This window comes from Staurois parvus, unplaced genomic scaffold (assembly GCF_062004578.1).
Source record: "Staurois parvus isolate SC_StPar_1 unplaced genomic scaffold, SC_StPar_1.0 ptg000186l, whole genome shotgun sequence".
NCBI lineage: Eukaryota > Metazoa > Chordata > Amphibia > Anura > Ranidae > Staurois > Staurois parvus.
In genome coordinates, this window is record NW_028317982.1 from 7,087,203 (window position 1) to 7,110,000 (window position 22,798).

The following is a 22,798-nucleotide window of genomic DNA, read 5'->3' on the forward strand; positions in this document are numbered from 1 at the left end:
CATTATAGCAGGCCATTTCTGCTTTGTGGGTTGGAAGTCTGCTTTATTGAAAATACTGGTTTTGTTTCTAGACAAACTCGAAAATTCCGAGATGCAGAGCAAGAAAAAGACCGAACCCTCCTGAAGTCCCTCATAAAAGTTTGGAAAGAGATAAAATCCTTGCGGGAATTTCAGAAGTTCAGCAACACACCAGTGAAACTCTACTTGCGAAAGTAAGTATTAATGATGTATGAGGTAGAGTAGATACTCGTTTATTTCAATGCTATAGCATCAAATCCTGCTGAGATGCCTTGGAAATGCAGGCAAAGCTGGTCAAATGATGTTGTTGTTATTATTATTATACAGGATTTATATAGCGCCAATAGTTTGCTCAGCGCTTTACAATATAAAGGGAGACAATACAGCAACGATACAGTTCAATACAAGAGGGTTAGGAGGGCCCTGCTCCTTGGAGCTTACAATCTAAGGGGGAGGGGCTGGTGGTACAAAAGGTAATAACTGTGGGGGATGAACTGATAGGAGGAGTAGAAGATTCCATTATTATCTCAGGGCGGGATAGGCTTCCCTGAAGAGAGAGGTTTTCGGAGATTGTCTAAAAGTGGGCAGAGTAGGTGATAGTTGGATAGATTGGGGTAGAGAGTTCCAGAGGATGGGGGAGGCTCTGGAGAAGTCCTGGAGACTAGCATGGGAGGAGACAAAGGAGCTTGAGAGCAGGAGGTTGTGTGAGGAGCGGAGAGGACGGATTGGGTGATATTTGGAAACAAGATTGGTGATGTCACTTGGGGCAGAGTTACAAATGGCTTTATATGTTATTGTTAATGTTTTGAATTTTATCCGTTGGGCAACAGGAAGCCAGTGGAGGGATTGGCAGAGAGAGAAATCCGATATGGATGTGTTAGTAAGGTGGATGAGTCTGGCAGCAGCATTCATGATAGACTGAAGAGGGGATAGCCTGCGATTATGTAGGCCAATGAGGAGGGAGTTACAATAGTCAAGGCGAGATATAACAAGGGAGTGAATAATTTGCTTAGTTTTTTCAGATGTTAAGAACGGGTGTATCTAGGAGATGTAGACTTCACCTTCACAACAAGATTTGGACAGTGATTGGATTTGGGGCTGAAAGGACAGATGGGAGTCCAGGATTACACCTAGTACCCTGGAATGAGGGGAGGGACTGACGGCTGTATTGTTGATCTTGATGGAGAAGTCAGGGGAGGGGGCATGGGCTGGAGAAAATATGAGCTCCGTTTTGGAAAGACTTAGTTTGAGGAAGTGGAATGACATCCATGCTGATATGTCATGAGCCCATGAGCCCTGTGCTGTCCAAGCTGTAGACCTGTGCCATAGAGAGCACACCGACCTCTACACAGAGCCAGTGAAAATGAAGATCTTCAGAGAATGGAGGAGCTGCAAGAATGAAAGCAAACATAGAAGACCTCTGGATTGCCCTTTTTGTATATCATGGGAAGATAAGACTATCAGTCAAAGGATTTAGACATTGACAGGCAGACATGTTCATCACATCACCTGTTAGCATAGCCAAAATTAGGAAGACACTTGTAAAAACAATTTGCTCATTTAAACTGTATATTTCACCCAGCTACCTCAGACATTGTGCAGCCAGTGAAGTAAAAAATCCTTTGTATTTATTTTTTCATGAATATGGCTCAGTATTGGGAACCTATACTGGAAGAGTTCATAGGATACCACTGCTAAACTCTTCTTTTGAATATGTTCTTTGACTGGCTATCATGATCAAAGGATTTAAAATGTTCATGAGTCACTAACATAAGACAAGTATGCATATGTAGAGTTATGACTTTTCTTTTGGACGGCAATAGTTACCTGCTTGTTCTCAGGGACCAGGAACTAGCATGTTTAAGTCAGCAATGTTAGCTTCTGTATTTTTCACAGCATGAATTTAATTTAAATAAAAGTTAGGATGACAGTCCTGAAGCTCTCACCTTCAAGTCAACAGGAGCCTATTTTATATCCTGATTGGTTTTCATTGTCACATATTTATGATTTTAAATGATCCTTATGATTTTTAGTAATAATGCCTCTGGCATTCCTTATGGCAGTCTGAATTCACATAATGCAGTGCAAAACATGTGCAGGACACGTGGCAGCTGAATGGTAAGAGAAATCTTCTAACTGCAAGAACACTCAATGATTCCAATGAAAAGCTTTAAATACTGTTTGTCCTGGTTTCAGGGAGGAAGTTAATAGGAAAGCTGATGAAGAAGCTTATGAAGCTGAAATTCAAGCTGAAGTCAATGAATTAATGGAAGAATATATGGAGGAATATGAAAAGAACCTAAACCAATACAAAACTGACCTGAAGCGCTGGAAGTCATGGAAGAAGGCCCAGGTATTGCATACAATGATTTTTATTCCCTATACATAGAGGTGTGTGGTGTTTTTTTTTTTTAAAGCATTTAGACCACTAGTGTAGCTATGACTACGGGGCCTCGGGGTGATGTGTTACCAGTACAGGTCCCACTTACCTCCTACCACCCGATCAGCGACCATCACCTCTTATTGTACTGCACACTGTTGGTAAAACCTGCTGTTCGTCTTCCTATGCATGTAATATGTGCTTCCTTTTGAGTCCAGACTGATCTTGTACCCTTTGTTTCTGGACCTTGGATATACCATCAATATCTTTGTCATGGCTGCTTTATAGAACCAAAATAATATAACTTAAAATAAAAAAATAATAGGGTTGTCATCTGATGAAACTACTGTGGAGGCATATTATTATTATTATTATTACTTCGAGTTTATATAGCGCCAAAGGGTTTGCTCAGTGCTGTACAATAGAGGGAGGGACAATACATGGCACAGTACAGCAATAACAAACAACGTACGAGGGGTAAGAGGGCCCTACTCTTTCGAGCTTACAATCTAGGAGGGAGGAGGTAAAGGTACAGTAGTAAGTGGCTGAGGGGTGGGAGGAAAGAGGGAGAATGGCCGTTAGGTGAGGGTGGGGTAGGCTTCCCTGAAGAGATGGGTTTTGAGGGAGCGCCTGAATGTGAAGAGGGAAGGCGACAGTCTGATGGATTGGGACAGTGAGTTCCAGAGGATGGGGGAGGACCTGGAGAAGTCCTGCAGTCGTGCATGGGAGGAGGAGACCAGGGAGCAGGATAGAAGGAGGTCCTGTGAGGAGCGAAGGGTACGGGTAGGGCGGTACTTGGGGATCAGGTTGGTGAGGTAGTCAGGGGCAGTGTTGTGAACGGCTTTGTAGGTCAGGGTTAGGAGTTTAAATTTGATGCGTTGGGCAATCGGGAGCCAGTGGAGGGATAGGCAGAGGGGGGTGGCAGAGGTGGAGCGGGTGGTGAGGTGGATGAGTCTGGCCGCTGAGTTCAGGATGGTCTGGAGCGGGGAGAGCCTGCACTTGGGTAGGCCGGTGAGAAGAGAATTACAGTAGTCAAGGCGTGAGATGATGAGGGAGTGTACTAGAAGTTTGGTGGTGTCAAGGGTGAGGAAGGTACATATTCATGCTCTTAAAAAAAAAAAAAAACAAAACTAGTCACATTGAGGGAGATTTACTAAAACTGGAGAGTGAAAAATCTGGTGCAGCTCTGAATAGAAATTAATCAGCTTCCAGGTTTTATTGCCAAAGCTTAAATGAACAAGCTGAAGTTAGAAGCTGATTGGCTACCATGTACAGCTGCACCAGATTCTGAGTGCTCCAGTTTCAGTAAATGTCCCCCTTTTGTATTTCGATGGCCCCATTCAAGCTTGTTCATTTTTGAGCAAAAAACTGCTTGTGATGCTGTATACTGGTGCCTGATTAGATATCTGCCATTATAGCCATGGGGACTGTTTTACAATGTTGTATCTCCATGAAAATGACATACAAAAACATAAAATAAGAGCATGAAACGTGAAAATATATTGCACTTTCTTACATGGAAGTATTAACCAGCCCTTTGCCTTCTTTGTGACAAGAGACCCACTGCCAGTTTGGTTCAGTAAAGCAAAGCGCAACCATACTGAGCAATGTTCAAAAATCTCTATTGGTGGATTTCAGTTTGCTGTCAGTTTTTGTATAACTCCACCTATTTTCTGCTCAGACGAGTGCCTTTCTGCTGCCCTGAGTTTGGTTGTATCATTTCTTTCTCCTACCCGTGCCTGACGTATCCTCGCTGCCTCACTCATTGGTTCCCATCTGAACCATCCATATTTTCTGTCTGTTTTTGCCAGTCTCTGTTTTTTCTGACTTGCCCTCGAGGGCTTGCCCATATTCTACAAATGACCTCTGCATACTCAAATATTAACGTACAGCTAATAATCTTGTTAGCCATTTTTATGGCTGGATATATAAAAAGCAGCAGAAGAAATTTAAAGGCGTTTTTATTGACCCAGATACATTCTCATTTCATAACAAAAAAAAAAAAATCCTTTTGTGTTGTGATTTTTGCATGTCTGCTGGTCATTTCTTTCCACAATGACCATGACACAGCATTGCCTATAAAGGGCATAGTGAATGCGTTACAGAATTCAAGGAGGTAAAAGTGTGGGGATCTTCTTAAAGTAAGTTTATAAACTTTAACATTGTTTAGATAAATGGGATAGGCTAGAAATAATTGAAATGCAATTTGGAAATTAATATATATTTTTAATCTTTGACCATAGATATGTATTAAGTACTTGCCTCTTCTGGAGAAAAAGCTGTTCCATGCTCCCTACGGTGGTGACTTAATGTCTTTTCAGCAATTAAATTATATTCTGTTGATTGCAGAGAATCCCAAATCTCAGGAGAAGATGCTTCAGCACAGTGCAGGTGCATGTTCTCATGAGAGTGTGGATCCCCATTGTTCCCAGGATCTTGCCAGAAACATTGGCAGAAGCCATGGGGCTTTAGTGCAAGGTCTGCTTTAAAATATATGACTGGATGTGTAAACATTTTCGTTTCTTTTAGATAGTTGTAAGTACAGTGCAATATTTTTAGATCCTATAAAAGGAGAAAATAAGTAAAGGCAGAGGAAACTGTGGGTGTATGATTGTGTTTATGGAGGTTTTCATTTATTTTTTTGCAATTTATTTTTTGCAATTGGTTAAACAAGATGGACTTTTTTCCAAACTGACTCACTTTGTACTATATACTTTAAAAGAATCACTAAAGTCAAATTGCACGGCCACACTTCATTGTTCCACGCTTGCTCTTACTCCAGCTCAGGCCTCCAAATTACACACCATTTGAAATAATGATGGCTGTGTCACTACCTTCCTTACACAAATTTGATGTGATGTCCTGGCAGAAGGCCATTGAGTACCAAGGGCTTACAAACTTCCAAATTCATCCCTGGACCTAGGGTGGCATTAGCACTGCAATTCATTTGCTTTGTTAAATGCTCCGTTCTGTTTTATTTTATTGCAGAAGCGGAAGGGTAAGAAGAAGGATGGTATGGAACAAGATGATGAAGTTGAGGCTGACTATATGGTAGAAGAACCAACTAAACCTTCCCTGCCCACACAAATAGCCAGATATGATGTAGAAGTACAAGTGCGAGATAAAGCAGCCAACATCAGGAGAAGACCTGGAGAGCCTATCCTCAACCTTGAACTAAGCCTGTCTGGATATGTCACCCCAGATAACAATTGCCCAAGGTAAAATATTAATTGATTGTTATTAATTATCTTTTCAAGGAAGAGATCCATAGTTATTGCGAGATCTGTGCCAGATGGGCTTAGAAGAGTAGACTTCTCAAAAAACTCTTGTGGAATGATCAGCAAGCCTTGACTGCCTTGCCACTTGCCATAATAGCTGGTGTTTGCTGATGACAATATTTCTTCCTGGAGTTGGAAAGAACTTGCCATGCAGATTAGAGGGAATCTTCTCTTGTTTACTGGTAAATGTGGAACAAATACCAATACCATGATCACCTGGCAAACATGGCTATTCTTAAACAAGAATACAGTAAAAGTATAAAGAACAAAGTATGTTAGGTTATTGTTAGGCTCAGGGATTTAGTCTACATTTTGGGTTAAGATTAGTATTGTTTTGCAGGAAACCAATGCTTTGCCCATGCAAACTCATTTTAAAATGGAACTAAACCATCCTATCCTTTTAGAGCCAAGGAAGCTGCCATCCTATGCTCTGTTTGATCTGAAGTTTCATGACACTGCACACGTGATCAATTATGGCACCAGTCATGTGACAATTCGATTGAGCGCACAGGCATCATTTTAAATCAATGGGTTTAGTTACAGTTTAATATTGATTGCTCTGGCTGCACATACTTTCTCGACACTCTGCAGATACTCCGTTTTGTCTGCTGAGAGTAAACAGAGGAGGCCACGTTTAAGCTCCAGGTTGGGACTTGAAGTCTGCACAGGGCTGAGGACTCTCTTGCTTTCCCCATTTAACAGTACTGGGTGTCCAAGTGACCAATCACCAAGCCTCAGTGCTGTCATATTGCAGAATAGGGAGTGACTCGCATGCTTCTCCCATATCCAGAAGTACTGGGTGTTTTTTGGAGCACTGGTTGATCAAAGAGAAGATGAGTATGTGATGCCATCCTTTGTTAAAAAAAAAATGAGCATTTATTATTTTTGTTTTTTTACTGTAGCCTGCAATTCATTACACCCACGGTCAGTGGATTCAAATGCAACAACTGCTGTGGGGGAGAAAAACCCCCCCATGCTGTCACTGATGGGGGGAGGGGGATTTGGTTTAACAAGTAACATATTGCTAAAGGTGGAGTTATCCTTTAATCTTTAAGAGCTCACTTTAGGAGTTATGTGATACAGCTAGAGTGAGGTCACTGCAGCCTGAGTTTTGTGCGTTTGAGACATTGCATGTATTTTTTTTTTTTTTTTACAAAGGAAGGCTTTTAATGAGAGTTTTGGGTGTGCTGGTGAGGGCTGGAATTACAGGGTGAAGGTTAAGTGTTATGGGATAAGGTTTACGTTATAAGGCAAAAATTATGGGTCAAACGCTAAGGTGGGGAGTCGAGATTTAAGGCATTCATCCAGGAATAAATGTATGTTCTAGCACAGAGAGAGATCGTTAACTGTTGGGTGTTGTTTTAATGTTTGGGATAATTAAGTAAGCTGCAGGATTTGTCATCTGTACCCAGAACTCCATATTAAATCCTAACAATGCTGAGCCATTAGAGAACTAATATGCTGCTGCTTTCTTGTTCTGTATGAAATGCAAGTGAAGCTTTTAACCAGCTGGTGAAGAGTTAATGAGTTCTGGGGATGAGACCAGCACTGCATGTGTGGATAATGATCAGCACCATTTTTATAACCATGTTTTCATTGTTTATTATAATAATTTAAAGGATAAGTTCAATTTTACAAAAAAATAAATGCACATTTTTTTCTTTTTTTTTTTTTTGCAGGTAAAAAAAATGCATGCATTATTTTTTATTATTATATATTTTTTTTCGTTAGTGACGTGTAAAGCATTGCACCCATGATCAGCAGATCATGGGTGTAATGCCACAGTCCTGCAAACTGTCTATCTGTCTGCCCTTACCTCCGTTATATGGGCAGGTTGTTACACTCTGACAGGCAGCTCAGTGAACTATCTAGAGCGATCAACAGCGCTACTGTAGTTGTTTGAAAACTACAAGCTGACAGCCGCAAAGGCTAGTTTTCCCATTCACAGAACACTGTGAATGAATGATGCAGCCGGGCGAATGGAGCCTCGCACGGATGCGTTTACGTTTGTGACTGCAAGCAATTGAAAAATATCCCCCGCTAGCTGTCATATAAGGTACTTGGGGGGGGGGGGGGGGGGAGTGCATTTGTAATGTTACACCCTGAATTTATCCTCTCATTTATTCATTCTTGTGAATGCCAGACACTCTTTCAAGAAGGATCATGATATCCTGCAGATGCTTTACCCACTGTAAAATATCATTACAGGTTATGTTTTCATTGTTGATTTATAATAGGCCCATATTCCTTTTATCTGCTCTTTAGGGGAGAAGTTTTGAGACGTGAGGATGTACTGAAGCATTCTTTGTTCATAAAGATTCTTTTCAACAATAAAGAAGTTTCCAGAACTGTGACAGTCCGGCTGGGACATGACTTCCGAGTCCGCATGGGGCAAATATTTAACCTGCAGATCTTTAATTGGCCTGAGAGCATAAAATTACAGGTATATATAGCTGAAAACCAGGATATAGATTACTTGGCTTTAAACAGGAATTCAGTCATTGAATAAATCAATCCAGTCTAATACTTCTCAGACTAGATAAATTATATTGGAGCTGTCCATACTATATGAGAAAAGAGCAATTTGAAGAAACAGTATTCATAGATCCTAGAAATTCTATCAAACTTCCATTAATCAAGGTGGGGTTGATTTACTAATGTCAAATAGACTCTGCAAAAGCAGTTGCTCCAGAGCTTTGTAAATGAGCAGAAGTTCTGCTGACTTTCATCATCCAGTCACGTGCAAGCAAAAAATGCTGTTTTTCTATTTTCCTGGCATGTAATTGGGTATTCTTTGCAAAGTGAGGCTTTACCACATTTACTAAGCTCTGAAGCAACTGCACTCCTCTATCTCTGTCTGAGGGTTACTGAGATCTGTAAATACAATCTCTTTCAATTACTTTTTTCAAGCTTTCATACATACAAGATATTTCACTTTTGAGGACATCCCTGTGTAAGCTCTGAGTTGCTCCAGTTGGAGTGTACCCAGAGCTGAGGGCTCTAACTGCCCCCATATGACAGCACTGAGCCAGTCACCATATGTGTGGCAGGGGAAAGAGTCACATACTTCTCCATACCTAACCAAAGTTCAAGATGCTTAGGTATCATGCACACTGGATGTTAAAAACATGGCTGTTAGAGGCATATGGTGTGCTTTTTTTTTTCTGCTTTTTAAACACTCCTGTATGTTAGCCTTTGAGTTCTGGTAAGTGTTTACAGGTGTTTAGAGGCAGAAGTGTTTAAAGGGACAAAAAAAAATCACTTGCACATTCAGGAGGGGAGTATTTGGGCAGAAAAAAATGCCTGATGTCTATAAAGTAGCCTAAAATCTAGGTGCGTTGAACACTTGGGCATTCATTCATTTCAGTGGCTAGAATAATTTAATATTATGGCCAATGAAATAAATTACCACCAAAATATTTAACGCGCCTGAATGTGTCTAAACATGCTTAATCTTGGTTCAAAAATGCAGGTGTAGACGTGCTTTTAACACTGTTTTTCTCCTGCCAGGAAAACGGCATTCAGAAGAGCTGGGTAAATGCCCAGTGTAAATGAGGCTTAAAAGTAATAGGAGTAGGCTAGAAATGAATGCAAAATAATGTGGATATGAATCTATGATTTACATAAACAGTGATAGCGCTGCAAAGGAAAGTGTATGCTGCTGTAGTGAGGACAATAAAACCATTGCATTGCCCAGAGCACTATGGGTTTTAAACAATTTAATCTGTTTATTTTGCATATTTCCAACCTTTTTTTTATAGTGCTGACATTTTTTGGTGCTTTGACCACCTCAGCTCCGGAAGGTTTTACCTCCTTCATGACCAGGCCATTTTTTTTACTATGCAGCACTGTGGTATTCTAACTAAAAATTGCGTGGTTTTTCAACGCTGTACCCAAATGAAATTTATATCATTTGTTTCACACAAATAGAGCTTTCTTTTGGTGGTATTTGATCACCACTGGGTTTTTTATTCTATAAACAAAAAAATACCAAATAATTAGAAAAAAAAAACAATTTTCTATTTTTTTTTATATAAAACATATCCAGCAAACAAATTAAAAAATCAAATATAAATAATCATAAATTGAGGCCAAAATGTATTCTGCTACATGTCTTTGGTAAAAAAGAAAAATCTTAATAAGTGTATATTATTTAGTCTGTAGGAGGCTTACAGCAATCACAAACTATGGGATATATATTTGAAAATTGATCACTTTTGATGTGCTGACTGCTGATCTCATTTCTTGAAGCCCTTAAAATGTCAGGACAGTACAATTACCCCTTTTTGGAAAGCAGACAGTCTGAGGTATTTAGTAAGAGGCATGGCGAGTTTTTTTAAGTTGTAATTCTTTATAATATGACATTGTACTACTCTGGGGGGGGGGAGTTGGTGATCAGGGATTTTTTTTTTTTTTACACTTTGCATTGCAATGCTGTGAACGGTCATGAATGTGTTAAGTTCATCATGGTTCAGAATACTAGGGATCTGTGATTAGCTACAGCTTATCACATGGTACAGGGAGTTGTGATTGACCCAGGTACCATGTTATAGCTGTGGGCAAATCACAGCTCACTAGTAAGGGAAGCAAAACTGTTATGTATCGCATTGATTCATAACCGATTTGTTGTCATTGTGATCATGTGATTGCATAGCGATCACATGATCACCGGTCTCAAGTACATATCAGGTTCCTCATACCACTGTGTCTGGTGGCCACGCCTGAGCAGGCAAGCAGTGCCACCCTGTGGCTGTACAGATGAAATGACGTACGGGTACGTAGCCTTGCCTGTACATGCCGCTGCCTGCAGTAGAAGTACTGTAGGTGGTTGTCAAGTGGTTATCCAAACCGAGGACCATTCATATTTTTCCTTGCCAAATGAATTTATAATCCGATATCCTCTAGCAAAAACACACACTCGCCTAATGTAATCTGAAAACATTTTAGCCTAACAAGTATGATTTGGGGAGGAAATTGGATGCCTTGTGGGAGTTGAATCCCAGAATCTCAGTAAGGCAAAACAAGAGTGCTAGTACAGATTTCTCAGTGCTCAGGTAGAGATACCCACTTTATTCCCAATCCCCCAGCTGCTGGAATTCTTGGACAGATACTGTGAAACCAGAAGTAATCCAGTGCTTCCAAAAAGTCATATAACACGCACCTAAAAAATGGGATTTGTGCAAACATTTTAATGCAAATCCCCAAAGTCAGTAAAAGTCCAACATCTAAATCATCTCTTATCTGATAAATTCTTCCTTCTTCCCCTATAAAAATATTAGACTCTCACCGGATATTTTGACCTATAAAAACAGTGGGTCATGCAGTGCTTGATGAAAAAGCAAGAGTGCTTAAAATATACTATACTTTGAAAGAAAAGAACAAGGAACCAGATTATCTAGGAATCCTATGTGAATGAATTGTACAAAAGAATTAGAAAACAGATTACATCTGACATGACATTATTATGATAAGTGTGTATAGTTGCGTAAAAGATCTGCTTAGCAGTTGTATTGTGCAGAAAACCACGTATAAGGAAACGATGGGAAGAAAATGTGACCCATAATAGATACATAATAACAGTGTTAAATAGTTTAAATGGTCTAAAGAGATATAACCATAATGTAAATTATAATTTGTGTGGAAAGAACCCTCTGCAAAGGGAGACACGATAATATTATTTTAAAAGATTTATGTATCGCCAACAGTTTTTGCATTGCTTTACATTGTAAAGGGAGACAGAACATCTACCATACAATTCCATACAAGAGGGTTCGGAGGGTCCTGCTCTTGAGAGCTCATCTAAGACGATGACATTTTTAATGGCAGGCCTTTCAGTGAATGTCTTAAGCTGGCCATAGATGGATTGAATCTCGACCGCTTCAGCAGGGACCAGCCAAGATTTGATCAATCTATGGGTAGGCTGATTGTACTGAAGTCCGTCCATTGACTTCAGTACATTCAGACTGTCGGATTTTTTGCATGTGATCACTGTCGGTGGCTATAGCATCAGGCAGTGATCATTGTATCCTACCGGCAAGGAATGTTTTCTGCTGGCAAAACACAGCATTTGAGGCCCTGGGTGCAGACTTGGAATCCAAGGGGCTCCTCTGGGACACAGACATAGTATTACAAAAATGGCACTGGAACTTGCAGGCACCAAATAATTAAAAAAAAAACACTTTAGTGGTATTGTTAGCTGTTTTGTGAACCCTTGTTTGATTTGAAACCCTGCCATTCTAAAAGGGAATTTACACAGACAAAAGGGAGTTTACCCAGTATATCTACCAAAGACCAATGCCTGAAGCTTTTTTTAGGTTAGGTAAAACATAAGGATTGGATATTTTTTTTTTTTTTTTTTTTAAGAATACATTTTTGTTGAGAAACATGGCACATTGGCAGCAGTAAAACAAAGCAAAGCATTTGAACATTATACTGTAATGGTGAGAATACATTCAATGTCTGATCCCAATGACTTCAAAACATGCAATCAGCCCCGTTAAGGGGGATAGAAAATGCAATCCAATTACCAAAGCAGACTTGACAGATCCTAGGGGAATGCAGGATTTAATGAGAGTAAGGCATCAGCTAAAGTTATGTTTAATATTAAATTACTATAATGGCCACCATTTCCAAGAAATGTGGGGAGATAGAACAAGAAGATGGGGAAGAATAGTGGAAAGTGAGTTATAAGGGGAAAAGAGTGCCAGAGAGGAGGTGTCTGAAAGGGGGATCAGCCCAACATACTACCATAAAGTAAATGCATGGATCTACTGTCTTAGAAATGGCAACAGTTTTGGGGAATCTGAGAATTCTATCCATGGAAACCACAAGTCCCTAAACTTGTTTTCATTGGACATGGCTAATAATTCTTCTATGCGCACAGTTTAATTCCATAACCCATTCCTGTATAGCAGGCATTGTGGGGGACTTCCAGTGTCTGGGAATCAAAGCGCTTCCTACTATAAGTAAGAATCTAAAGTTTCCCTTTTTGATGTGTTTAATTGATCCAGGGATCATGGAAACGAGAGCAACTTCCATTGTTTCCAGCCATGCCTTACCCGTAATGAGACAACTTAGCTGAAATATAGCCATCCAGTAGGTTTTGATTTTAGGGCAAGACCACCATAAATGGAGATGTGTACCACCTGGCTCACCACATATCCAACATTGGTCTGGTATAGATGGGATAATCTTATGTAGCATGGCTGGGCAGTGATACCATCTAGTCAAAAGCTGTTCATTACTTTCCTGTACTTGTGAAGCTAAAGTCAGTTTGAACGTGAGAAAAATAGCTTTATCCCAATCCTCCAGGGAAGGGTTGTGGCCCAGTTCTCGCTCCTGGGTGTAAAAGGGATGAATGGGGTGAGCATGAGATAAGAAGATGCCATAAAGTTTGGAGACCGCATGTGGACAGTCAGATTCAGAGAGGCAGGGCTGTTCAAATGGGGTCAAGTCTCCATGGAGCTCTTCTTTGGTAAGCCAATGATAGAATAGTTGGAGCTGAAAGTAGTGAAACCACGAGCCGCGGCATGAGTGGGAATGGGGCAGAAGGCCTACTGGGGGTTTTAGCCCATTCTGGACAGTTACTTGTCCAATAGTAGATGGATAGGGTGGTTGCCATCGAAGGAAACCTTTGGCGTTCAGACCAGCTGGAAACCCTGAGTTGCCCAGTTTTGAGTTAAATGATCAGGCCATATGTTCTAATAGCCTTGTCCCAGACAGATAAGAGTGAGGATAGTAAAGGTGTGAGCAAGGATTGGATCATTTTTAATACAGTGAATAAACAAATTCTTTATCCTTGAACTGATTCCTGCTGCACTGTATATCAATGGATGTGCAAATGATAACTATGCTGTATTAAAAGCCTTTTCACAAGGCAGAGCTGAAGATGCACATGTATAAAAAGGTGGAAGTAGAACTAAAGGCAAAACTATATTTTTTTTATGTTGGATAGAGTAAGGAAGAGTTATAATCCCCATTTTAGTTTTTTTTTTTTTCTTTTTTTTTATGTCATCTATATGCAATTGGGGAGATTGTATACAACAGAAATAGAGAAGAAATCCCTCCAAAGTGAGGAAATCCCTGGCTGTTCCCAGGGCCTCCAGAACTAGTGTCCCCAGTGGAAGATTTCCCCTTTTATTCCTCTTATAGTGACAGCCCAAAACTTGGGATTTTCTTTCACTTTTTCTCTTTGCGATGACAGTAAATAGAATTAATAGAGAGGGTGAAGGGGACACAGACAACAGTAAAAATGTGACAGGGGTTCTAATCCTTCTCCAGTTTGTCCAAAACTAAAAAAAGGTTTTGCCTTTAGCTATGCATGAAGCTTATAGTTCATATTTGCAGATATTCCCATAGTTTTAATCTCAAGCAGAAGAGTCAACAAATCAAGTTAAATTAGGACAAATGTAAATATTTAATAAATCCTCTAATTATAATGATATAAGCCTTAATACTCACTTTCTTGCAAACACAATTCTGACTTTTGAGGCAGATTATTCTGAGACTTGCATGGCCAGGCATGACCAGTTCTCAGTCTGTTGCAGTGTATAAGAACAGACTCACTCTTCACTCTATCTGACTGAGATATACCATTTACATCTTAAAAGTACAGCTGGTCTCCAGAATATCATAATGTATTATAGCATTTGTCAGAAAACCAGTGTTCAGGAAAGTAGATCCAGCTGTGTATGGACACTCTATCACAGGGACATGATTCCTGTTGTACACCTTAATATGGTTAATAGGCCTGAGCCTGCAGTACATCAGTGTGTCTGATTTGTGTGTTCAGTGATTACATGCTGCAGATCTAGATAAATCATAGTACACCCAGCAGGGCCTATACAGCATGCCTAATTTATAAAACTGAATGCAGTGGATGCTGGTGTGTGACAACTGGAGCACAAACTGAGGCTGTTACCCAACGTAACCGATAAAGGGTTTAAATGAAAGAAACGTCCGATTTTGGATGCTGTGTGTTTTCAGCTTCATATATGGCCACCTCTGTATTGGCTATGACCTATGAGTTCAACAATTTGTGAGACCTTTAGCCCAAGGGCTTCTACTAACAGGGTCACTATTAAAAAGTGAAAGTTTGATTTATGATTATTCTGTCTCATTACTTTTGGTCCCTTAACAAGTGGGAGGCACATATGCAAATTGTTGTAATTACTACACCGTTCACCTGATTTGGATGTAAATACCCTCAAATTAAAGCTGACAGTCTGCAGTTAAAACACATCTTGGTTGTTTCATTTCAAATCCATTGTTGTGGTGTATAGAGCCAAAAATGTTAGAATTGGGTCGATGTTCCAATATTTATGGACCTGACTGTATATCATATTACCTCTGTACAAATCATTAGTAACACCTCATCTGGAATATGCAGTTCAGTTTTCGGCACCAATTCACAAAAAAAAACATTGGGGAACTGGAGAAAGTACAGAGAAAGGCACCCAAACTGATACGAGGCATGGAGGAGCTCAGCTATGAGGAAAGAATAAATTAACTGAATTTATTCTCTCTTGAGAAGAGGAGATTAAGGGGGATATGATCAACATGTATAAATACATCAGTGGTTCATATAGTGAACTCGGTGTAGAGTTATTCACCCTGAGGTCATCACAGAGGACAAGGCACTTTTTACGTCTGGAGGAAAAGAAATTTAATCTCCAAATACGGAAAGGTTCTTTCACAGTAAGCGTTATGGAAATGTGGAATAGACTCCCTCAAGAGTTGGTTCTGCCCAGCTCAGTGGATTGCTTTAAAAAAAAGCCTGCATTGTTTCTTGGATACACAGAATATAACTGGTTACTAACATTTATAGGTAAGTTGATCCAGGGAATATCAGATTGGCTCTCGGGGGAACAAGAAGGAATTTGTTCCCTGCAGGAGCAAACTGGATCGTGCTTTGCTGGGTTTTTTGCCTTCCTTTGCATCATCTGTGGGTGTAGGATTATAACTTTTTTTTTTTTTTTGGGCTGAACTGGATGGACTTTTGTCTTTTTTCAGGCATCTAACTATGTTTCGGAGTCGCACAGGTTCCTGCACAGTTGTAAAACGTTGCACTATGTTTTCTGTGATGTGATCATTCTTCAAAAAAAGATTTGGATGCTATTCGACGATCTGTGGTGTGCTGGCGAAATATGTTGTCACAAGCTAGTTGCCCCCCCAGCATCCCCGCCAGCAATCTGCCCCCTGCCGAGGGAGCATCTTGCTCCTCTTGCCAAGCGCCAGAAAGTTTGGGCACCCTGCTGTGCGAATCCACATGCAGGCTCCCTTCCTTTCACCCCCCCCCTCCCTGTCTCCATGGGCATGGTGCGATTCTGTGCCCGCCAGAGACAAAGGCCACGCTACGTGTGTGGGGCTGGAGTTGAGGGGGCGTGGCCCGTTGCCATGGTAACCAGACGCTAAGTCTCGGGTTACCACGGCAACGGGATTGCGGCCGGCTCCGAATATAATGTGGAGCGGACCCTCGTTCCCAGGGTGTTGTTCCTGGCTGCTTCCCCTGCCGGTGTGAGCGAGGTCTGAGCTGGGCCCAGACCTCCTCACTGAACACCCCCCACACTCCCTCCCTCTCACTAGCCTCCTCCACTGCGAGCCTGCTACAGATCCTTCTGCCTGTGTGGACTTTAACCCCATGCTGCCCGGATCTCTGCCTGTGTGGATTTAACCCTCCGTGTCCTGGTCCCTGCATCCAGTAGGTGGATTAACCCCGTGCTGTCCAAATCCCTGCCTGTGTGGATTTAACCCTCCGTGTCCTGGTCCCTGCATCCAGTAAGTAGATTAACCCTATGCTGCCCGGATCTCTGCCTGTGCTGGACTTAACCCCAATTCTGCCCAAAAGTCTTGCCCATGGACTCCAACTCCTGTGGTACCCCCTCCGCTCTGTCCTATTGAACCCGGTGGACTATTGGCCCCCTGTTGTCCCATATTGACATCCTGAGAACTTTACTGTATCGCTGTGTCTTGTGGTGTTCTGGACTAGCTGTCTTTAACTCTGCTAAACTCCCCAATAAACGCCCGCACGTCGAGTTCCGTGCTATCTGTCTCCGTGTGCTCTCTCTCTCTGTGCTCCCAGTACTTTACATATGTGCATTTGATCTACAATGTCTCTGGTTTTTGCTACAGCACCCACTACTCCTAAAGCCTTGTCCAGGAAATTGTGAGATGGGAATATTAATATTCCTAGATATGCATCTGCACACAAATAGTGTAGGCTATGATCCCAATACACACAGCTGCATTGTGGTCAAAAATGTGCATGCACGGTCTGATGTTATAAGTATTTTATGCAGAATGAATGTAAACCTTTGTGTGGACATTTACTTGGGTTAATCTCAGGCTGTGTGCTGGAGATCCCTCCTCTGTCACCATTTTTCTCTTGGTGTCAGAAAAACTTGGCAGATTGACTCTTACTGATAGTGGAGGAACAAAGAAGCTGACAGAAATGACGCTTAGTGCACTTAATTGAGGCATGTACACTCTATAGAGGGATATGCTTTGTTCATAATTTATGTCTGAGCTTTACAACCACTTTAACTTTCACTTTGCACTCCCACCAGGAGCAAATAGGGGAAGCCCTCTTAATCATGTGCTTGCATAAGACTAAGGGCTCTTTTGCTGCTCCCACTGCCACTAATCAGCCAGCACCAATGATGTCATGTAAAAGGGTAGTGAGTCACATGCTCACCATACTTGGAGGTATCAAGCATTACTCTTCGCTTAATGCAAAGGTTAGCTTCAAGAGGAAGAATGGTTTTTCATGGTGGTTACTTTGCCTTCATGATTGGCAGCTCTTAAAAATGCAGTCCTTTTAATTAAGTCAAACTTGCAGGAGCAGCTGGATTGTCTTTGAGGCAGTGGGTCTTCAGATCGTGGTGGAGCACTCTATAAATTGCAATAGCAGCTCTGCAAGCTTGATGTGTTTATGTCCGTGCAGAGCAGAGAGGGAGGAGGACAGAGGTATCGGAAAAGGCTTCCACTGCTGCTTATCTCATTAGCCATGTCAGCCACCATAGATGTGAGATCATCACCTTTTTGGCCTACTGTCTTATGTTCAGGGGTGCTTTAGACATTGGAATTTGGGGAGCTGTTGGACATACATGGGCTAGTCCTTGCCTCCACTTTAAAGGGTCAAGAAACTAAGACCTCTGTTCTTTTTACAGCAGCTTTGCATCAGAATGTACTAAATAGAATAATTTAGGTTGTTATGGGCAAAGTAGGCTTTTCCCTCTGCACCACTTTTATACATGAGGCTAAGTGGAAGGGTTTTGGTCTTGTGTTACTGTTTCAGTGGCCCTTATTTCATATTAAATTGTCATTTGCCAGTGACAACCATGGACTGTGAACCATGTCTTTGTATGTGTTTTTGTCTGCAATCTGTAATTTTGATTTATTGTATAGCTCCATGTAACTTATTGTCACGTTATACATCTGGAATAATGTTTTCTGTTAGATACATGAAACTGCTGGATATTTGGGAACAACCCTGCTGGCTGAGGCTTTCCTACCTATCCCTGAGACCACAGTGCTGACTGGGAATGCTCCTGTGGAGGAAGTGGAGTTCAGCAGTAACCAGAGAGTCATGTATGACCATGAAGGTGTTGGCAGCGGTATGTATAATATGACGGAAATTGGTAACTCTTCTATGGTTCATTCACTACACACCCATGTTTTTGTTTCTAATTCCTATTTTATGCTCAGAACACCATTATAAGAAGTAATTCTTTTAACCACTTTTGTATATTGATGGTTTTTTTTGTTTCTGATATGTATGTATAGCAGATGTAGGAACTTTTAAGATAATCAAATCATGTCCACTTATTTTTGCTGTCCACTTATTGTTGCTATATTTGTAAAACTGGCCATATGTGGATCGAAATTCAGCCAGTTCAGCAGAGACCAATCGACTTCTGTACAACCAGCCTGACAGGTTTTTCCTGATCAATCAGTGCTGCTGGCCATAGCAGGCGGCATTGATTATTGCATACTGGCGGCAGGTAAGGCTCCTCGCTGACAGAGCACAATAGCACAGATGGAGTGATTCCCCTATCCACCCAAAAAGTGTGAATGGGGCAATTGGATCTTCTTTTTTTTTTTTTTTTTTTTTTTTCCGCTCAACCCGCTGGTTGAATGAAAATAAATTATGAATGTATAGGCTGCCTTAGACTTGGCCGTTTGGTTAATACAGCATGCTCTGTTCTACAGCATGTGTTTTTCATTTTTTTAATCATACACATTAGTGCAGGGAAAAGCAAGTCAGAAGCAATTCAAAAGCAACCTATTTTCCTGAAAACATCTTGTTTATGACTTACTGAGGGGTCATCTGGGAGTTTGACCAACTGTACATGCTTAGATTGTTCTTGTTCAACATGAATTAGAAATCGAAAGCTCTTCAGTTTCAAATGCTGCTTTATGCATTGATATACCTCTATGGACCCAGTCTGTCTGGAGACTGTTTACCTGCTGACGTGGCACCATCCACAGGCAGCTTAACTCTTCAGTAAGACCCAGAAGTTGAATCTAACACAATTTAAAGTAGAAATCCAGAAAAAATCTTCTTTACATGTCCTTGTTGCTGATTTGCTACCTTCACTGAATGTCATCCATCTTCTGGTTCACTCAGTAGTTCCTCTGAGATAGCCTATTCAGTTTCAAATCAAACCATTAATTCTTTCATTTCCTGTTTTTGTAAGACCAGTGGCTGTTTTTCCCCCTATTCCAGCAGCCACTGGTCTTGGCACATCCCTTCTGTAATTCTTTCTCTAGGAAGCAGTAATGCAATTCATCCCTGCTTGCAGTGGTGGGCGGACCGAGACTCTCAGACACATTCAACATGTACAGGCCTAGTGTACCTGCCCACATTCACTACAATTCCTTGTGATTGATGGTAATTGTAGTTTCCTTTTACTGCAAAGACAGAGGAGAGGATATAATGCAATCCCTGCTGTTACACCTCCTCCTTGGCAGAGCAAATACTGTTCTCTTTTGAATTTACATAGATGAGGTTATGAAAATTATATTAGACTTTTCTCCTAAACGGTAAGGATGTTCAAAATTGTATTCGCTGTTTTGTGTAGGGGGGTGTACTAATGGGTGTTTTGTTTTGTTTTTTTGCCTATCCCAGAGTTCTTTAATTTCTCACAAGTGCAGTACAGGATGTGTTTTTTTTAGTCTTTTGAAGTGTAAGACTTCATTCACCTGGATGCTGAGGCCTGTAGACCATCAATGGGTCTTTTAAATATGAGGCTTGAGCTGTCAAATGCTGCACGTAGGCAGCCCATGTGAAGGTATGGGTACTCCGTAGCTGCACTGACAGAGCCACTGTCCTAGTTTGACAGGCATGTGGGTGAACAGCCTGAATGCAGACAGTGTGTTTCTGCGACTGCTTGAATACCCGAACTGTGACTGCATGTGATTGAATGCAGTTACTGTTGGGCCTACAATTTTACTCCTGGCTACCTCACTTTTGAAATTGGCTTTTTTTTTTTTTTTTTTCTGCTGAATGGTGCTGACTGAGACACCTGTTAGCTCAAATTTGAGGTGTGTATGGACAGCATTTGATTTGAGTCTGGGCTCATGCACACGTAGTTTTCTGCATTTTGTAAGACAGCAAAAACTGCATGGTGCAGTCACGTCCATTCATGGTTTTGGGACCTGTTCTTCCCACTGTGTTGAGGGGTGTTTTAAAATATCTTGCATGCTGCTGGTTTCAGTGGACATACATTTAGGTTTTTAATCTGGTGTAAATTAACCTTCACAACTGTAAATTATTTGATGCTCCTTTAATTGGAGGTCTTTATTCAAAAGGAAAATCCATACATAATGGAGTAAAGGAGAAAATATTCTAGCAGTCTGTTCCCCATTATTATAGAAGGTTTATAATACTACTACTGTTTGAGCATCAGAAAGCAATTCAGTGCATACATCTGCATGTTAGTCCAAAAAAAAAGGGGGGATCTGGGTCATATCGACCCATTTATCTTCTGTCCTGCAGCACTGGTGATATACAGGAAATGATAAATCAGCTGTATATTTTAGCTTCAACTGTGCTCTACAGAACTATACACACTGGGAGCCATGCTGAAGTAATCTTATCTGATGTATGAGAATAAATTATGATGAAGGGCGATCAGCGTATCCTGTCACACCCAGCTACAATAATAATAGGAGCATTAATATAGAGCTGTATAGGCAGCTGCAGATCTGCAAGTCATTTCAACATACTTACAGGCTGAGGAAATGGAACATCATCTGTCATTGTATAGAAATCTCGGGTAGGGTTGTGAATAATGGATTTCCACTGAAGATGGGATTGTTTGTGTTCTTGTGGTATCTTCATTATTTGGAAAAATTCTCATTATTTCGTCACATTTGTACAGTAACTGAGCAGCATAGGGCCCTACGTACATGAATACCAAGACTCTGAATCCTCAGTGGTCCAGGTCTTTGAGGCCTCCCTACCACTGGCCACATAGACAATGCTCTGGCTTTCCCCCCATATTAAAACACTACAGTCTTTGAACAGTGGATTCCATTGTGGTGCTACTGTGAATGAAGTCTTAATCTCACCATACTCATTACAATTTGACTGCTATCTTTGCACCGTCTCCTTTGGATTTACCAGAACTTTGTAATATGAGGCCTCACTTAAACAGGAACTTCACCCAGCATGATGTGAGGAAGGACGCCTCTCTAACTGCTCATGAAGTCCTGTGTAAAGATGGCCTCAGCAGTCGCTCCGGCCATGCCCTCTGATGCGTTTTCGCCCTGCCCACCGGGGTCTTGGTCACAGTGGAACTTCACCCAGCATTTTAAAAATTAAGTCAGCAGGTACAAATGCTGTAGCTGGTGATATTTAGTGAAACAGGTACTTACAAGCCTATGAAGTCCAGCGCTGTCTTCCCCCAGCCACTTTTTCTCAATACTGCTGGATCCCCAGTGTTGGATTTGGGAGCCAGTTGTGTCTTTATAATGAAGCTGTGTGGGTCAGAAAGACTGATCCTGCAGCCTCTTAGGGTGTGTGTTGCATCCCAGGAGACTGCGGGTGGGAAGAGAAGTGGGACGAGGTGTTGCAATTCTCGCCTAGGTGAGGATTGAGGAAATGGGGGCAGTTGCCGACATAAAAAGTGTTTTCCCCCCTCAAAAAAAACCAAAAAAAAACCTGCAACTCCATTACAGGTTGAGGGGAAGGAGAGATGATCAGTATTTAAATCTTTGAGTGAAGTTCCACTTTAACTATCCAATCCATATATGTCTAATTAGGTGGGTCCTTGCACTACAGAGTAGTTGGTAGATCTATAGTACTTTGTATAGGTCTACCCCTGCGGTGATGAGACAGCTGGCATGTCTGGTCATTATCATACACTGCTACCCTAGTCCACCACTGCCTACAAATAGCCACCATTACATCTCCGTATTATTATATAATTACCACAGACAATGTCTTTTGGCAGATCTGTCTTCTTATTTTGTTTGTCATACATGAAATGGTGTATTCATCATAATTTCAATCATTTTCAACAGCCTTTCATTTAAGAACGTTTCTTAGACACAACAAAGAGAGAGGTAATTTTGATGGAATTCAATTAGAATTTTTTTCAGGACTGATTTTTTTCCATTTTCATGAATGCTTTATTGGTCTAGCCACCCATTTAGTATTTATTGTTTCCTGACACTGATTATTATATGGAGTAATTGTATCATTACATGTATGGAGAGCCTTAAGTGAAACACCTATAATTGTGTCCAAGAAAGAGTGAAAGGAGGCGCCACTAAGTGTAGCATTAGGTAGACTTTAATCTCAAACAGTTAAAAATGCACTCCATCGCGCAGGAACCGCCAGTGGAAAAGTCCAATGGTAGTACTGGAAATCAGAGCCAGGGAGGTAATCTGGTGTAGAGCAGGAACCACTCCACCAACCAGCGTGGAACGCATGGGCGGGTGTGACGTCACCGGAGAAACACGGAGGGCCTGAAGGGATGGAAGAAATCACAGGCTATGTGCTCGGAGCCTATGTCCTTCTACAGGCCTAACAGCACACTCCTGGAGCTGTTCTTTATATAGAGAACAATAACAGGGAAGCTGCAGCTGTGAAACAACAATGCCTAGCCATCCCAGA

At 41.2% G+C, this 22,798-nt stretch overlaps 1 protein-coding gene across 1 annotated transcript in view; it reads left to right on the top strand.

The window, feature by feature from the left end:
* The window catches only part of CC2D2A (coiled-coil and C2 domain containing 2A), a 153,288-nt gene that overhangs the window by 58,759 nt on the left and 71,731 nt on the right, over positions 1 to 22,798 (top strand). The window contains exons 13-17 of the mRNA XM_089677430.1: positions 72 to 212; positions 2,215 to 2,371; positions 5,387 to 5,616; positions 7,942 to 8,119; positions 18,134 to 18,290. Coding sequence (XP_089533556.1) covers positions 72 to 212; positions 2,215 to 2,371; positions 5,387 to 5,616; positions 7,942 to 8,119; positions 18,134 to 18,290 — 863 coding nt within the window. The remainder of the gene's footprint in view (positions 1 to 71; positions 213 to 2,214; positions 2,372 to 5,386; positions 5,617 to 7,941; positions 8,120 to 18,133; positions 18,291 to 22,798) is intronic.